This window comes from Lissotriton vulgaris, unplaced genomic scaffold (assembly GCF_964263255.1).
Source record: "Lissotriton vulgaris unplaced genomic scaffold, aLisVul1.2 SCAFFOLD_613, whole genome shotgun sequence".
NCBI classification, from domain to species: Eukaryota; Metazoa; Chordata; class Amphibia; order Caudata; family Salamandridae; genus Lissotriton; species Lissotriton vulgaris.
The window spans coordinates 971,225-991,541 of NW_028248661.1; the positions used below are offsets into that span (position 1 = coordinate 971,225).

The window sequence follows — 20,317 nt, forward strand, 5'->3', positions numbered from 1 at the left end:
AGCTCTCCACATCCTGAGAACCCAGAGATGACAACGGATGGATCAGATAAGTGGAATACAGGACACACTGCACTATACGAAGCAGAGAACTGTTGGTTTTTTAATGTTAATTTGGGTACAATACGCCTGGAGTTTGGTAATAATAGATTAAGTTGAGTTCAATTTGGGAACGTGGCCCACGGCCTCAGTGTACTTCCATATTGATAAACCAGGCCTACCCACCCGGATATTTTAGGTGAGGGGAGGGCTACGGCCAGGCAGATACCGCCCACTTGTGAGTACCACAACTGTGTTTGGTAACAGGAGGAGAAGGAGACAGTGGGGAGATGTCTTTGTCCAGGGGGTTGCGAGAAAGTGGGTGGGGGAGGGACAGGGGGGAAAAGTTGAAAATCCCCTAGCGGTAGATGGCATCACTAATTTCAGTTCACATGATCACATTGTCTCAAGATCGGACCCAGATACACGATCTGCCCGACACGATTGGGTAACACAAGATGGTCAGGACACTTCAGGTTAGGACGCGGACTCTCATATCCTGGAATGTAAGAGGCCTTCAGGACCTGCGCAAAATTAGGAAAGTAATCGCGTACTTAGACAGACACAAGATAGATGTCACATGCATCCAGGAAGCTCACACTACGCCCCGGAGGGATAACAGGATAGGGAGTAGATGGGCTCAATACCGGGTAGCGTCATCATATTCAAACTATGCCAGGGGTGTACTGATATTAGTAAAACGCAACATCCCGTTTACGCTACATAACACGGTCACAGATGATCAGGGAAGATGCATAATACTGAGGGGAGACTTTGGTGGAACTGATCTTACAATAGTCACGTCCTATGGCCCCAACACGGACGACCCGGAATTCTATGATAATCTCTGGAGCAAGCTCCGTGAAACATACCCAAAAGAAATACTATGGGGTGGTGACTTCAATACATGTTTGGACCCGATGCTGGATAGGGCTACTGACGCTGACAGACACGGGAGACGCGCGGCGCGATCACTCCTTGAGGGCATGCAAGAATGGTCTATGATAGATGTGTGGCGACTGAGATACCCGGGGAGGAAAGAGGGCACGTGCACTTCACTGACTCACAACACCTGGTCAAGAATAGATTACTGGCTGATCACACAAAAGGCTAGCACATGGGTCACCGAGGTGGAACATATGCCCAAGACCCTATCGGATCATTCACCCGTAAAGATGGTGTTGGAAATACCCACTCACACTCCAAGACAGTTCACATGGCGGCTCAGACCATCAGCTCTGAAGGATCAGACGTTTCGCGAGGACTTAAGGCAGGCCATTGTGGGGTTCTTCCAGACTAACGAGGGCACAGTAGAGAGCTATAGAACTCTGTGGGAGGCCTTTAAGGTGACCATAAGGGGCAATTGTATAGGTAAACACGCCGGAATACTAAGGGATATCAGACAACAGTTGCAGATGGTGGAGAGAGACATCCAGACACTAGAGTTGGAATATGCTAACACCCTACAAGGCTCCATTTTAGCCGAAATACGAAACAATATGAATAAATATCACGAATACGCTGACACAGAGACAAAATATCTTTCCAAACAGGACAGAGCCAGAGCACACGGAGAGGGAGGGCGACCAGGCAGGACGCTGTCGCAAATTATCAAGCCGATATCGGCCACTTCTCTGATAACGCACATTAGTGACGAGCAAAACTAACGGCTTTACGACACCCCCTCTATTTTGGAGCAGTTCCACACGTATTATTCCTAACTATACACCACTAGAACAACGCAAACAACACCAGACATTCACGAATACCTGGATGATGTGGGCCTGGCATGGCTGTCGGACACACACAGGGAGTATCTGGGACATCATATAACGGAAGAGGAATTTATAGAGGCGATAACCTCACTGCCAAATAACAAAGCCCCGGGGTTGGATGGGTTGCCCGGGGAATTTTATAAGGAATACAAGGACCTTCTGATTCCACAGATGGCTCAGATGTTAGAAGAAGCGTACGAGGAAGGTGCTCTTCCACCAACGCTACGAGAGGCACTATTGATAGCGCTTCCGAAGCCAGGCAAGGACCCCACGCTTTGTGAATCATACCTCCCTCTCTCCCTTATAAACACAGACGTAAAATTACTTGCCAAACTACTAGCTACCAGACTACAACCGCTAGTGAAGATGCTGATACTCCCAGACCAGGCGGGGTTTATACCCATGCGCTCTACAACCCAAAACATACGAACTATATTTACAATGTACCATAGTCTGAACCCTGAGCTACCGGCAGTCGCCGCGCTGCTTGACGCGGTGAAAGCTTTCGATTCAGTGGAATGGGACTTCATGATGACTGTACTATCCAGGATGGGCTTTCCACGAGCCTTCCTAAAATGGATAGCGCTCCTTTATGTAGAACCTAGAGCCAGAGTATGTATTAATGGGCATACCTCGCAGCAGTTCGAGATAAGTCGAGGGACAAGACAAGGATGCCCACTATCACCGATCCTTTTTGCGCTCACACTGGAACCGTTGGCCTGTAAAATCAGGCAGAACCATCCAGAAACGGCACTCCAGTTTAGCTTACGCCCTGTGAGCATATCGCTCTATGCGGATGATATGGTGCTGTATGTTAGACACCCGGCCACGAACCTAAACCCGCTGATGAGTGAATACATCAAATTCGAACAATATTCAGGTCTCAGTATTAACTGGGATAAATCTGTAGTGATCCCTCTAACGCCGGCGACAGCAGTGCCACAAATGGACTACCCACTGAAGTGGAGCTCGGACCCGGTGAAGTACCTGGGTGTCTGGATACATCGAGACCCGGAGACGGTCATTAAAGAAAATTACTGGGTGGCAGTGAGTAAACTGGAGGACCAAGTTGATAGATGGATTAAACTGCCTTTGTCAATGTCGGATCGCATAGCACTTCAAAAAATGGTGGTATTACCCCGATTCCTATACCTGTTCTGGAACATACCGATATGGCTCACATAAGCATTCTTCACTAGACTGCGCACAGCACAAGAGACTTACATGGGCTGAGAAGCAGCCAAGGGAAAGCTGGAAGATCCTCACTAAACCCTACCACCAAGGGGGCTTTGCCGCACCCGACCTACAGTTATACTATTATTGTGCACAAGCACAACATGCGCACTACTGGACTCGACCGCACTCCCACATCCCGCACATAGCGATAGAAACGGACAGTGTACTCACGCAAAAATTGATTCAATACATTTCAGATCCGGTAGGGTATTACGCAAACGACACTTGGCGCCGCACGAAGAAGGCCACAACATGCAGAGGATGCGGGTTAGCAAATGAAACAATTTTGCACGTGGTCTGCCTCTGCCCTACATTTAATTCTCAACGCAGGCGTCTGCTTAAGCCAGAATGGAACAGTCTGGGGGTTCGGTCCTGCAGGCATGCCATTACTGCTGCTTTGTCTTTAGATAATATTATTTTAAGCATAAATTTGGCCAAATTTATTCAGCAAGTATACCGTAACCTAGATAAAATGGACACTGCTGAGGTCTCTGCTCATCGCTAAATCTGAATATGCATTCTAATAGAACTTGCAAAGACCGGAAGGGCTAATCTTCAATTTGCAATGTTGTAACTGGCATGCTTTAAGCCACATTTTATTGTTTGCTTCTCTTTTAATCATTCTTTTACTTCATAAAATTGTATATAATGTGATTTGTGCGACCTTTTAAAGATATGTTTTATATCTAAATAAAGGAATTATTATTATTATTAAGAGACTTACATGGGCTGAGAAGCAGCCAAGGGTAAGCTGGAAGATCCTCACTAAACCCTACCACCAAGGGGGCTTCGCCGCACCCGACCTACAGTTATACTATTATTGTGCACAAGCACAACATGCTCACTACTGGACTCGACCGCACTCCCACATCCCGCACATAGCGATAGAAATGGACAGTGTACTCACGCAAAAATTGATTCAATACATTTCAGATCCGGTAGGGTATTACACAAACGACACTATACACCCTGTCAAGTGCACCTCTAAGGCATGGCATACACTGGCATCACGAGCGCAGAAAATGCCAATTTATGCACTGGCGATGCCACTGGCGCATCTTCCTAGACTGTCAGTCACGCTTGAACAAAACATGAGGGGGACCCTGGGCGAGATGGGACTAACAACGCTAGGTGCATTATTCCCGCACAACACATTCATTTCTATTAATGACCCGGCCTTGTGTGCCATCAGACACCACTAAAAATATTCATATACTACAGACTGAGGGCGGCAGTGAGAGATCTCTATAAAGAGTTCCCGGCGGAACCCACACATTTACAAGCTCTCCAGATGTTGCTCACTGCACCAACACGAGTAGCGCTGGTTACTAAAATATATAATGCATCACAGAATGAGCAGAATACTGACCAGGACAAAGCACGGGCAAGATGGGAATAGACGACAGGGTCCGTGATATCCGAGGAAGAGTGGGACTTTAGTTGTGCGCAGTTACGTCTACTCACGCCTAACTGCAATCTATGCATCATACATTTCAGATACCTCCACCAGACATACTACACATCAACAAAATGATATAGATATGGACTTAGAGCAGATGATAAATGTAAAAGATGCTCTGCTCCGGGAGCTGACTTCCTTCATACAGCATGGGCGTGTCCCGTACTGGAGAGGTTTTGGCGGGAGGTGACGGACGCACTATCCCAAATGCTGTCCAAACCAATCCCTAATTCACCTACAAACTGTCTGTTAGGAGTATATAAGCTTAAACAGAATGGGCGGCGTAAACTGTTGGCAGTGGCGCTCTTGTTGGCGAAAAGACAAATAGCCATAAAGTGGGGTAGCAGGCAACCACCCAGGTTCAAAGAATGGTTGTCTGACTTATCATATTGCAGAGAGACACTGAATACATATGAGGAGGACCTGCCACAGGCATCTAGGCCAAAGGACTTCTGGCATCCTTTTGTGGACTATTTGCTACACCAATCAGTAGACCCCTCAGAGGGACAAGGGAGGGAGGTGGCTGAGGTCACCCAAGGTTCTGCACCAGGGGAGTAGAGTGCACCCCCAATGGACATATAAATAGAATGATTAAACGCACAGTGGTCCTAACAGGTCGAAATAACGATAGGGTAATGGGTCTGAAAGAGACATTTATTTTGGACTGAACACATATTCCATTGTAATACCAATTGATGAGGATGTAACTATTGCTGGGTGAACAAAAATAAAAATTTAAAAAAACAGGAACACAGACTCAGCTATACGCCAAAATCAGATTTATTTCTTTATTTTTTCATTTTTTTCATAAATGCGTGGAACGGTGCATGCCTCCAAGACGCTTTTCAGACACGAGGCTGTGTCCTTGCTCACTTGACAAACGGGAGGCTAAAACAGTGTAATTTAAATCCCCTAGTGGCGCCAAACACAAACGCAACAGTATGGTAATAGAAAGTGGACTGAATGTCAGACTACAAATTCACGTTATTAGGCATCGCCATCTTATCATATAGCCTCTGTCAGCCTTTCATCTTAAAATCGTGCCGTAATGGTGTACAGTGGGGAATATTTTATCCTTATTTTCACAATAATGAGCATGCGTACCCTTCCTATTGGTTATAATTTATGTCCTGAACAAAGTCCATCTTTAGTTTAAAATCTTACTCCAGAGTTCAAAATCCGAACAGAAACTTAAATTATATGTTCAATACATTTGGTACAAACTTCCAATTTGGTTGAAGTTAAAAAATATTCCTGACTCAAATTCATATTTTTACACATTCCTAAGGACCAGTTCATATTCAGTGTATATAACAGGGCTTCTCATATATAAAAACGGGGCTGGTAATTAGGTACATCCCAACTACTATTCTGGCAACAATGTAGCCTATGCAAATAATATATTGAGTCTGATTTCAATAAAACGTGCAAAAATGTAATGTGCAAATACAATATGCAAATCCAATGTACAAATACATTATGCTCGAAAGGTCCTCAATTGTAAATCTATGCATCCTTATTTCTGACATGTGTCAATATGTTTCTCCAACAATATATCTGTGCAAATACCGCAATAGAAAATTCAGAAAACACTGTGCATTAAAATTAATTCCATTCTAAAAATTACCCTGAGCATTAATATAATACAACACTTGCAAGTCTGATCATGTAAATAGTCAATATGTTGCTCATATGGCGCCCCCCTGTAATTCACCCTATCGCGATCTAAAGTGCTTATGTGAAGACCTAAGTCCTATTTTAAAATGCTGGTGAAACCTGCATAGCCTGATATTATAATGACCAGCCAGTCACTGCTAAGTATATATTGCCTATAGTGTTGCAGGAGGGGGAAACCCCCTAAGGGATAAAAGGACAGTGGAACTGCCACATAATTAAGAACATATTATGGCATATTGTTGCCTATAAGAAAACATACTACTCGACTATATGCCAAGATTTCATCTGGTGTTATGAAGATTGGATTATGTTGGATTCTCAGAGACATGCAATAACATGATGGATACTTACAAGAAATTGTGTAAATCTTCCCCAATGTTCAAACCCGCTGGTGCCTTGCTGTTTAGATTCACTATATATTTCAACTCGAGTTGTCTAAGGCTCTACTCCCTGTTTTCTTCCTTTTTACTAAGTGATACAGCATCAATCACGAATTATCGCAAATGGCTCAGATCGTTGTTATGGGTGATCTTGAAATGCCGAGCCACCGGGTATGCCGGATCCGAATTTACTATGGCTCGTAAATGTTGCAATACTCGTATGTGTGCTTGCAGTTTCGTACTGCCCACATAGGACAAATTACAACTGCATCGTAGTATATGCACAGCAAAATCTGTGCGGCAGGTATAGTGAGCTCTAAGGAAAACAGGGGCATCAGAAAAAGGAGTCAAATAAGATGTAGTATTTACCTTAAATTTAACAAGCTCTACAAGATCTTTATTTGAAAAAGCCTTTGCGTGGGGTTAACCAGTTGCTTGTATGTCTCGTGTCTGGACTGCTTGTCACTAATTCATTCCTCATTGAATAAGCTCTTCTGAAAGTGATGGTAGGACTTTTTGGTATTACGTCCCTGAGGACTTGATCTGTCAAAATGATAGGTCATTCCCGTTTAATGATCCTAGTTATGGCTTTCGCTTGTCTACTGTAGCCAGTAATTAGTCTAATCTGGTCTATACTGTTTTGCTTCTCCATGGTGGTAATGAAGATTCTGTCAGGGTCCAACAGGGATGGGTGATCTAATGAATTGGCTTTAGCCATTGCTGTATCTAGACGTTCCGATGTATTGCCCCTCGCCATAAGTTTGATCTTTGCCTCCTGTTGGTAGTGTTATCTTGCATCCGCAGTGCTACACACCCTGTGAATTCCTAAAAATTCCCCATAGGGGATACTGGCTATTGTATGTTGGGGATGAAAGCTTCCTGCGTGAAGTATAGTGTTTCCTGATGTACTTTTCCTATGAAGGCTAGTTTCAATTTTGCCTTCCAATATTTGCACTTGAACATCAAGGGAACTTGTTGTATTCATCTCTATACTGGCAGTGAATTGGAGATTTAAGTCATTCTTATTGATGTCACTAACGAACTCCATTGCTTGTTGTACAACCCCACGCCAAATGATGAATACATCGTCTATGTACCTCCAGTACTGCTCAATATGGTTGTTCCATGCACTTGCATGTTGGACCCTGAGGACATGTTCCTCTCACTAGCCCACGTGGAGCCCCACGTAGCTGGGGGAAAAACATGCCCCCATAGCCACCCTTCTCAATTGTTTGAAGACAGAGTTATGAAACATAAATATGTTGTTGTTTAAACACCTGTCTATCATTTTCATTAGCATCTGATTATGCTGATGCATTTCAATCGGTCTCTTACTTAAATAGTAGTTCACTGCTCTCGTGCCATCATTATGAGCAATACTGGTAGAGAGACTGGATATGTCCATAGTTAAGAATAGCATGTTCTCTGACCATACACACTTATTCAAAAGATATAAAAATTCAGTTGTATCTTTTAGATACGCTGGTAAAGCAGTCACCAGATCTTGAAGAAAAAAGTATATATATTTAGAGGTGTTCTCAAATGTACTCCCAATAGAAGAATCAATAGGCCTACCAGGTACAGGTTTTATCGTTCTTATGAATCTTCTGAATTAAATAAATATTAGGAAGAATAGGATGTTCATTGCACAGGAATTTGAACTCATCTCTTGAAACCGAACCTTCCTCTCGCCATCCCTGAAGATCGCCCTTATATGTTTTTTTAATGTTTTTCACCTCCTTCATATCAATGTTTATGTAACACTGTTGATCGTCCAGGTGCCTGTGGGCTTCCATTATGTACGCCTTCTTTTCCCACAAAACGATATTGCCGCCTTTGTCTGATTGATTTATGACAATGGAGTTGTTCTCTTTGAGCCGTTTCATAAGGTCAGCATATTGTTTCATGTGGATACTTGGGCGCTTAAAAGATTTCTTGGTAGTTGTGTGTAAGCTCATCCGTAATGCGATCCGAATATATTTCAATGGCATCACGTGGCATACTGGGGATAAACGTAAACACAGATTTAAAAAGTGCATGCGATATTGATTTCTTGACTTGTAGCCGCTTTTTGGGTGCTACTGGCACTTAAATTGTCATGTTTTAAACCGTGCAATGTTCGCATTAGTCCCACTTCACTAGCTTGCAATCCGCATTGGTCTGATTGAATATCCCCTGTGTTTTCTGACCTATTGTGCAACTGGTTTTTAATTGCATAATATTTTCTTAACTTGATTTTCCGAATAAACTTGAAAACGTCTATGCGGGTATTGCAGTAATTGAAATTACTTTCAGGGCAAAATGATAGCCCTAGGGACAATAGTTGTTTCTCCACCTCATTGACCATGTCATGAGTGATGTAATATGTGACGTCATCAGCAGTGCTGCATTGGGGACGCGCGAGTTATAGTTAGCTGAACTAACTATAACAGGGGAATTTCATAGGTTTTGTATGAGTAAGATGACCAGCTAACTATAACTGGTGTGAAACCTATGTTTTTTTCAGTGAATTTCAAAGGTTTTTAAAATGCTAATTCCTAACTATAACGTGTGTGAAACCTATGGTTTTTTCAGTGAATTTACAAGGTTTTTTAAATGTTAATTCCTAACTATAACGTGGCTGAAACCTATGGTTTTTTAAGTGAATTTCAAAGGTTTTTTAAATGGTAATTCCTAACTATAACGTGCCTGAAACCTATGGTTTTTTCAGTGAATTTCCAAGGTTTTTTTAAATGATAATTTTCAAATGTATTAATTGTTATATTTTTTATACTGATTTACTACATTATTATAAATCATTTATTTTTAGATATATTATTTTTTAAATTACATTACATATTTTTAATATAAATAAAAAAAAAATTGTACACCTCTCTGCAACACAGCCCCCTGGCATGTTTGCAAAGGGGGAACAAATTCCCCTTACATATTGGGGGTCCCTGGGGGCCAACTAGCCCACCTGGAACCTCCAGTATGCGCCAGGGGACTGCATTGCAGAACGTTGTAATGAGGCAACATCATTTTTTACACCTCTCTGCAAAGCAGCCCCCGGGCGTGTTTGCAGAGGGGGAACTAATTCCCCTTGCATCCTAGGGGTCCCTGGGGGCCAACTAGCCCACCTGGAACCTCCAGTATGCGCCAGGGGGCTGCATTCCAGAGAGATGTAATGAGGCCACACTCTTTTTTACACCTCTCTGCAACGCAGCCCCCGGGCGTGTTTGCAGAGGGGGAACTAATTCCCCTTGCATACTGAGGGTCCCTGGGGCCAACTGGCCAACCTGGAACCTCCAGTATGCGCCAGGGGTCTGCATTGCAGAAAGGTGTAATGAGGCCAAACCCTTTTTTACACCTTCTGCAACGCAGCCCCCTGGCACGTTTGCAGAGGGGGAACTAATTCCCCTTGCATACTGGGGGTGCCTGTGGGCCAGCTAGCCCACCTGGAACCTCCAGTATGCGCCAGTGGTCTGCATGGCTTTGCCCCTGGGGGCAGCGGTCCCCGGGGCAGTGTGGGGGGGATTGGGGACCCCCCACACTTCTTTATCACTATGCCCTCACGATTTGATCCCACCGGGGGGTAATTTTTAAAGAAACAGACAGGGTTTTAAAAAAAAAAATGGAGCCTCTTTTGTCCTTGTGGGACCACCTGGGCAGGCCTTCCCTGCCCGCTTTTTTTGTTCTACACGTTTGTTTTTCTGCTTTCCTGTACCTCGGTCTACCTAGCACAAGATGGATGCCAACACTTCCTGGTTAGAAGTGTTGACAGCCAATGAGCATGCTGCTTTCTCGGGAAGGCATGCTGATTGGCTGCCACTGTCTGTCAAAACTCCAAACCAGGAAATGTTTGTAGCCATCTCGTGCCTCAGTAGAACCAAGCAGTACAAAAGGGGGTGGTGATGGACGGAGCATCTGAATCAATCAAACACTCACACCCATTCAAAAGATCTGGGTTTAATCCATCGCCCACTCTGCCGCCCCAGTTCAGACATGGCTATATGCAAATCAGTCTGACCCTGTGCCTCATGGGAACAGTCCAGCCCGAACTGCCAAGCCATGCATTCCCTGGACCGGAAACAAGCTTCCGGAGACCGGTTTCTGGCATTCCAGCCGTCTTCAGCCCGGCTTGCTTGAATCCAGTGGTGTGGAGTGCATGGGACTCATGTCTGAGCATACCCATCCCACTCGGGGTGACAAATGCAAAAACCACAGTTGATGGACAGAATGCAGAACAATGTCATACATTCACCCCAGTACAGAGATCTGGGCCCACATCCATCGTTTTTTTGCACGCCACACAACCCCAGTTCAGACATGGCCATATGCAAATCAGTCTGACCCTGTGCCTCATGGGAACAGTCCAGCCCAAACTGCCAAGCCATGCCTTCCCTGGACCGGAAACAAGCTTATGAGGACCAGTTTCTGGAGTGTTGACAGACAGTGGCAGCCAATCAGCATGCAGCTCGTGCACTAAGAGGTCTGCGCACGGTGCGCGCACCGTGCTCGCACGTACGCGGACCCATGCGCGCACGGTGCGCACTTATAGATATGTACATTTTTTCAAATTCGATTTTCTCAACAACTACTGGAGAGATTTACACCATTTAAACAAAATGGCAATCTGCGAATCAGATTCTACCATTTTGCCAAATATGGTGTAATTCTGTTCAGCGGTTCGAGCTGTAGCCATGTCTAATCGTCCTGTGGAAATTAACATGGGGAAAACACGTTTTGGGACCCCCCTTTTTTCTCAGCCTCCGCTTGACGAATGTTCCCAAGACTTTCAGGGAAGGAGCGGAGCGGGCCATCTTCTTTGAGAAATTCGGGAAGATTCAGCAACCGGCGCCAAAGTTATTCCCAATAGAATGTTGCGGACTTCCTATGGAAACTAGGTCCTAACTATAACTACCTACTGGCGACCGCCAGTAGACGGTCGCCAGTAGGTAGTTATAGTTAGGATCTACTTTCCTTAGGAAATCCCCAACATTCTATTGGAAATAACTTTGGCGCCGGTGGACGAATCTTTGCGAATTTCTCAAAGTTTGTGGCCCGCTCCTCTCCGCTCCTTCCCTGAAAATGTGGGGGGGATTCGTCAAGCGGGAGGCGAGATAAAAGGGGGTCCCAAAATGTGTTTTCCCCATGTTAATTTCCATAGGGCAGTTGGCCTCACTTTTAGCCCGAATGGCTGAATGGATTTTCACCAAACTTGGCAAAATTGTAGGGACTGGTAGCCCGATGTGCCTTTGCTATGTCTCAAGATATGTGCTACAGTGGATTTTGAGTAATTTAGGTTCAAAAAAATATATATATCTATAAGCGCGCCCCGGTACGAGCACCGGGGAGCGCACCGGGCGTGCCACGCGACTTGCGCACGGAAAGCTGATTGGCTCTCGGGTGTCTGTAAACATTCCAAACAGTCCGGAGCGGCCGCCATCTTGTGTTTCGGTAAAATCGAGACACAGGAGGTGGCAAAAACAAAGGGGGAAATGACCATAAGGGGCAGAGTAGACCCCCCCTGACCCCCTAGGTTTGATGTGGGGGCCATAAAATGGCCCCGCGGGGCAAAACATTTTTTTTTCTTTTCAATTTGCGCGGGGGGAGCGCCCTGTACGCGCACCGGGGAGCGTACCGGGGAGCGTACCATAGGGAAAAAAGAATGACAGAGTTTTCAAAAAATTTAGCATTTTTTTTATAAATTGGAGGTAGTTCTAAAAAGAACTGTTTTTTTATTCTTTTTGTTGTTTTATATTTTTTTCATTGTTTTTTGGAACATTTTTTACTTTTTTTGGCTCTTCTGAACACTTTTATATTTTTTTGTATTTTTTATGGGGAGAAGCAAAAAACAGGGAATTGTAAATGGCTCAACTGGAGCAAAAAAAAAATCAGGAACATTTAGGGTTTTCTTGGACACTTATGGTTATCACCAGCAACCATGATAAGTTTGATACTTTGCTCACCATAGCAAAGTGTCTTGTTGCAATATTTGCACACGATTTTGTAATCGGCAAACTTAGGTTGAATAGTAGCCAATGTGTCTCTTGCCCCCGGACCCGATGGAGTGGGTTGTTTTGATGTTGAGGGTCTAGACGTTGATGGGGGTAGCTTTTTGCAGAGGTCCCTTAACTCTGCATTAGAATAATTGCTTGGATGCAAACGCATCATGTGGCGAATCATTGTATGATTCCAGAAGAAATACTTTTTGTTAGGGTTCCCCCTGGACAACTCCGCTCCACAAATTAAACAAGTCACCTTTGCAGCGTTGACTTTTTTAAAACCCTTTGGGATTTTGTAGAACTCCCAAATAAAGTGCTCTTTTGGTTGGTAGGGCTGTTTATTTTCAGGCAGGAATTCCCTTCTTTGTTCCTCCTCTTCATCATTCTCCTCCTCATCCTCTTGACCACCAATGTAATCTTCTAGTGGTCTTTTAGATGGTGGTGGTGGTGGGGCAGATCCTCCAACTGCTGCTGCTAATGTAGCCATTTCAAACTAGTAAAGAGTAGAGATAGAACTCCAAAAGGGTCTTCCTCAGTCAAAAGACAAAGTCAGAATAAGGAAAAAAGGTGGGGGTTTTCATCATTTGGAAAACAAAACTGTTCTGGACCAATGAAAAGTGTTATTTTCAAGTCACATGACCCAGGCTTTCGTCATTTGGAAACCCAAACTGATCTGCACCAATGAAAAGTGTTATTTTCAGATCACATGACCTGACGCGCTTCCGCTATGCGCCCCGGGGCGTGCCCCGGGGTGTGCGGCTTAAGTACGTTGAGACGTTGCGCGATCGTATGCGATCGAGTGCTTCCGGGTGCGCTTACGCAGTTCGTCATATGACGCATCATGCGACTGCGCGAAACGTCACAATGTTGTTTTCGTTCGCAACAATAGCGCTAACGGGACGCTCCCCGGTACGCATCCCGGGGCGCGCTGCAAAATTGCGCTGACCGGGGCGCTCCCCGGTACGCGTCCCGGGAGCGCTCCGGGGCAAAAAAGAAAACTATATATATATAAAAAAAATATTATTACATAATTATACAATATAAAATTCGTTATAAAAAGTATTACTTTTCATACCTATAGAGATTTGCTATTAAAAAACCATTGAAATTCACTGAAAAAACCATAGGTTTCACATCAGTTATAGTTAGGAATTAGCATTTAAAAAACCTATTAAATTCACGGAAAAAAACATAGGTTTCACACTAGTTATAGTTATCTGGAAATTTTACTCGCATAAAACCATTGAAATTCCCACGTTATAGTTAGTTGGACTCACTATAACTTGGGCATGCAATGCACTGCTGATGACGTCACATATTACATCACTCATGACATGGTCAGTGACATCACTCATGACATCACTGATGACACCATCCTTGTGACAGAGTGACAGACCTCCTTTCAATGTAATGTAACTCTTGAAACACATATTCAAAAATAGAAACTTACATTTTCAAAAAAATGGACATACCCATATCAGTTACAACAACCAATTCAGTAATTCCACCATCTATATACACATACACTCATTCACCAACAGTTCTATATAATCACTCATACGTATACTCACTCATCATATGTAGTGATACACCTATACATCCTGTTACACACCGACAGTCATCCATAAGTTACTCACACACATACTCACACATGCAACTAAACTATTGAACATCCATTTATTTGCATATAGAGCTGTACACACACTACCACCTTACTTCTATGGAAATTTACACATATTTCTTCTCTTAAACAATCACTTATAGAAACATATACTTATTTAAACAGGAACTCTTACAATCTCTTACTCTCACATATTATCACTTATATGCATCAATATTCACATATTCTAGATTAAAACATATGTAGTTACTGATAAAGACACTAGTGAGACAGTCATTCACTCACTAACATACACATATACACACTATTCAACCATACAGTCCTGAACATATGCAGTCTTCAAAATACATACAAACAGAGAGTCAGTCACTCATGCATCAATGTTGTAAGTAATACCCACACTAAACAATACAGACACTCATACTGATACTAAAAAAACATCTAATAACTCATGTACATACACATGTAGTTACTCACCAACCCATGCAGCCACTTATACACAAAGTGAAACACTAATACATATATTTAAATATTTAAACATTACTCACTAATATTTATTTTTCAGAAAGACAGACATTCACTGGATGGTGTCATCAGTGATGTCATGAGTGATGTCACTGATCATGTCATGAGTGATGTAATATGTGACGTCATCAGCAGTGCATTGCACGCGCAAGTTATAGTGAGTCCAACTAACTATAACGTGGGAATTTCAATGGTTTTATGCGAGTAAAATTTCCAGATAACTATAACTGGTGGGAAACCTATGGTTTTTTCAGTGAATATATATATATATAGATATATATATATATATATATATATATATATATATATATATATATATATATATATATATATATATCTATCTATATATATATAGATATATATATATATATATATATATATATATATTCACTGAAAAAACCATAGGTTAAGGCCTGAAACCTATGGTTTTTTCAGTGAATATATATATATAAACCATAGGTTTCAGGCCTTATATAGTTAGGAAAAAGCAATTTAAAAACCTTGCAAATTCACTTAAAAAACCATAGGTTTCAGGCCTTATATAGTTAGGGATTAGCATTTAAAAAACCATTGAAATTGCTCCTAAATAGTTAGTTGTACTAACTATATATCGCGCTCCCGCAATCCACTGCCGATGATGTCACATATTACATCATTCATGACATGGTCAGTGACATCACTGATGACATCACTGATGACATCTCAAATGACATCACTGATGGCATCACTGATGACATCTCATTTGACATCACTGATCACATCACTGATGATATCATTCATGTGATAATACGATGCACCTCCTCACACTCTAATATAACCTTTGATACACCCAGCGTTAAATACAGAAACCTATGGTTTTTTAAGTGAATTTGCAAGGTTTTTTAAATGCTAATTCCTAACTATATAAGGCTTGAAACCTATGGTTTTTTCAGTGAATTTGCAAGGTTTTTTAAATGATAATTCCTAACTATATCAGGCGTGAAACCTATTTTTTTTTCAATAAATTTCAAAGGTTTTGTAAATGCTAATTCTATTAGCGGATAACGTTTATATATAATATTATCCTTCTGGGACCACCTGAGCAGCCATCTTGTTTCTCAGGAGAAGTGAGGCACAAGAGAGCACAAAACAAGAGTGGAAAACGCGAAAAGGGGGCATATACTGTTAAATAACACTGTTGTTCCAATTGCCCTCAACGGGTCTGCACTCCGTAATGTCTTCTTTCTGAATTAGGAGGTTAAATCTATGGACAAACAATGCAGAATGGGTAACATTTCAACTGAACAACAATATGTGTTTAATAAATGTGACTCATGCAGGAGAGGGAAGGGAGAGAGAGGCCCCTCAACAGAACACGGAAAGATGTGTGCCAAGGAAACAAATAGACACGGAAAAAAAGATATATTTTAGCCTTTTGTATAATTGTGTGACAGATTCCCACTAGTGGAGCTATGTGATATGTAGATTCTCTTCCCTAAACATTAGAATTCAACCCATTTTACAGGAACTAATACAATTTCTGCTATTTGCCATGCCATACAGAAGCAGCTTTAAATTCTGAAACCTATATATCAATTTAGGATATAACTTATGCAAAAAAAAATAGAATTAGAGTCACATTCAAATAGTTGTAGAATAAGTATTTGCTCCTTGGATCATCTTACTAACATCAAGGTGGTCCCAGTTTACCAAACTCAAATGTGTACGAGGACAGACGCTTGAATGCTATCCAAAAATGTCTAAAAATGAAGTCTTTGTGAAATAGGCACTGTTCAGATAAAACAACACCCCATCAGTCACGTTGACAAAAAATGGATTTACTATAAAGGTTAAGCATATTATCCAGGCTCAAAATATATGGTGATATAGCCACCTTTAAAAATATGGGATATTCGGAGCTCAAGATTTTGCACCATTTTACTGAAGTTTAGAAAGTTCAGATTTCAAGAACTCTTGAAGACTGGGATCTTATGGAATATTGGTACCAGTTGCCAGGGCTGGACAGAAAGTGAACAAGTCAGCTTGGTGGCAGGATGACTACATTTTTATTGTAGTTATATTATTGGTATTTTTTTAAGACATACATTTTTTTAAGTATCTTCAGCATATGGAGCTAGTACACTGAAAACAACACTTTTCAAACAAAACAGTCTAGAAGAAGAAGGACGATGGGGCCAGAGGACACATGTGAGCTCACTGGCTAGAGAAGTGTGGCTCACTGGTTAGAAGAGGCAGACCCTGAAGTAGAGGTCAGGCCCGGGACCATGGTTCAATTCCCAACGCGGCAGGGTCTTGGGCTCAATGTCTGCGGACTCGATAATTCTCGCCTCGGTGCCTACTCTAATCATGGGTCCCACTCTGCAACTCTGGGCAATAGTTTGCTTTATCTCCACAACGGCCCCAACAGCACTGGGATGCCTGGCTTCACCTTGGGGGTGCCCAGGAGGGGGCATCTCACAGGGAAAGCCAGCAAGGGATCCACAGCTGTATACAGCGCCAGGATTCCCCGAGATGGGGCGGCAGTGCGCTTTGCAAGTATACACACATTTACATGTGAGATTAGATGTGGTTGAGTTGGTAAAGAATGGGATATTACAAAATCTTTGATTTTTTTTTAAATAACATGACAAATCAGACCTGAGCCTATAGCAGAGCACCAGCCTGAAAACTGAATCTAAAAAATGTGATGCTGAGGGTCTAGTGAATATGTTGTGAGCATTCTTCCTGGCAGCAATATTTAACCTCTTTCTGGCAAAAGGAGTCCCCCTGGAAAGATGGAAAGACTCGATAATCCACTCAATCTTTAAGGGAGGTGCTACATCTTCACCAAGCAATTATCACTTCATTGCACTCTTGGACGCAGATCTTAAATTCTTTTTCTACACTACATGATCTGGAGGCATGGGGTTCAGACACTGGCAGATTCCCACTCAACCAAGCTGATACACTCAACCAAACTGGATTTACAAGGAGTCAAGGTACTATACCAAATCTCTTGGCAGTGGGGCTGATCATCAGTAGAGCCAAGGCCACAGGTAGCCGCCAAGGGCACACTGGCGAATCTAGTCTGGGCCGACAGAAAAGGGGAACAGTGAATAAATAAAAATACCATGAATAAAGCATTGAGATGCTTAACCCCTTCCATGCTGATGACGGCCCCCATCCGTCATGCATTACAGTGCTCGTGTGCTCATGACGGCTGGGGGCCGTCATAAAGCCATTGATTCTTCAATAAGCCTAGCACACGAGAAAAATCGGCCCAGCATGGAAGGGGTTAAGTTGGGTGACCTGTGGAACCTTACCATATCTCGTCAAGCTTTAAGAAGAGCGGTGAATAAATCAATTAAATTGCAAAGTTGGATGAGTGATAAGGATAAGGTGACCAAAAGGTTGCACAGGTATTTGGTACTGAAATCTAATGAAGCCCAAAGAGAGTTGCCCCTCCTGGAGGCCACCCACCTTGAAGATTAAACAGATATTATTGGCATTATGACTTGGTGATATTCCAACTTTAGACTTTCTTCCAAAGCTGAGGGAAGATGCCAAAAGAGGAGACCAGAAATGCTGCTTATGTCATCAGGAAGACCGAACCTTGCAGCATGTTATCTGTATCTGCCCTGCTCTGGCCATACAGCAAAGAGGCTTGTTGAAAAAAGAATTTAATAATTTAGGTATCAAGTCTTGTAGATCAGCAATAATTGAGTCATTGGATCCAAGGAATACAATGTTGAACATTAGACTGGTACAGTTCTTGGATATTTTTAAATCACTTGCCATGGTAGATCCATGGACACAGGCGGGGATAAAGATAAATGGTAAAGAAGGTCCCTGTAAGAACTTTTGAATATATTTATACCATGGCGGGTTACGAGGGGCCATGAATACTTCTTGTTTCCATTCCCGTTGGGTTGAGTACCAGTTTGATACTCCCCCAAATGTTTTGCTAAATATTAGCATCTTTTTGTACAAATGTGCACATTGCATAGGCCTTTGCCAGTCTTACACATCAACTGCACTTTCTGGTTAATTTGCTTATTGTGCAGGCACCATCAAATTCTGTATTAGTGGCACTGTCTAAATAAGAAAGAAGATTCACACGATTGCACTTTATGGTCTTCTTTGCACATGCAGGTAACACTAGAACCAGCCAAGCTGGTCTCTTGGAATATTTTTGCACATTGTATAGGCCTCAGCTGCTCTTTCTTTAGTGCACGTTGTTATGGAGCACCAGACAGGACTAAAGCTCTGGCTACTGACCAAATAAGAAAAAAGATCCATATGGTTGCACTTTATATACTGTCTTGTATACATCAACAACACTAGATTTAGCTAAAGTGAAATTTAGCTAAATCTAGTGTTGTCGATACTGATTGTATATGATTGATAATTGTACTCTAGAGTTTCATCTAGATATATACCCAGATTGGGTAATGTTTATGGTTTTTATTGACTAATAAATGAATATTTACTACTAGTGAATGACTTTATTCTCCCAGGTATGCATATACTAACACCACAGGACAGGCGACAATCATCCCCATAAAAGATCCTAATGCCGACATTGGACAGAGAGTTGGTCTCAGCAATCTGGATTTGGCTAAAATCAACAAGCTATATAACTGTGGTAAGTAACACTGTTCTAAAAATAATTTGGATATTTGGGATTAGTTCAACATTCCTCTACTCCTTTAGTATCCCAGGGCCATGCCTTCTGCTCTAATATGGTGTCCACCAATCCCAGAGAGATGAAATAAATACCAGCAGTTCTGTGAGGACCATGAACTGACTGTCAATGTGGACAAAACCAAGTACATGGTCCTGCACAAACATAAGCTGACTGTCGGCAGAGTTGAAATGAATGACGGTCTATTGGAACAAACCAAAACCTTTTCTTACCTGGAGGTTCACATTGATCGCAATGTGAGCTGTAAACCACAAGTAGATCTCATCTCAGTTAAGCACACCCAACTGTCAGGTGTTTTGATTAAAGAGCATAGATCATCATACACAAAACCGATAGCCCTGTCCTCTAAATATACAATACCAACATTGGTGCCTCAATCCTCTATGGGGCTGAGCTGTGGGGCTACGCTGACCTGGATAATCTGGTTTTAGCGCAAAAAAAGTTCATGAGGTCCTTAATTGGGCTCCCACGGTCCACTCCATTGCTACCGTTGTTTTGGGATTTGGGCTGCCACTCCATTAGGGATGTGGCAAAGTTCAAGCCAATTGCTTATTGGAGGAGGATTTGGGTGACTCCTGAGTTAAAACACTATGCACTGGCACTAAACGATGTCAAGAACTCGGATGTCTCTAACAAAATTTCATGGCTAAGGTGTGTGAGGAATACACTTAGTGAGATGGGTATGAATAGGTTATGGACCAACCCAGGGGATGTTGTTTTTCCGCCCAAGGCAGAGTTCAAGGCAGGGTACTGGATCATGGCTGTAACCAGGCGCTACGGGTCTACTATTGGGCCTTCCCTGTCTAGAGCATTTCTTGACCTAAAACATGAAGCTAAGTATGAAGGCTACTGGGATCTAATTACCACCCCCAGAGAAAGAAAATTATACCACCAGTTTAGGGTGGGCTCTCTACCCACTAAGGCATTTACAATGAAA

At 42.5% G+C, this 20,317-nt stretch overlaps 1 protein-coding gene across 1 annotated transcript in view; it reads left to right on the forward strand.

Moving 5' to 3' along the window:
* LOC147663870 (astacin-like metalloendopeptidase) overlaps positions 1-20,317 on the forward strand; it is an 81,102-nt gene that overhangs the window by 46,836 nt on the left and 13,949 nt on the right. Inside the window, exon 8 of the mRNA XM_086950140.1 lies at positions 19,193-19,320. Coding sequence (XP_086806266.1) covers positions 19,193-19,320 — 128 coding nt within the window. The remainder of the gene's footprint in view (positions 1-19,192; positions 19,321-20,317) is intronic.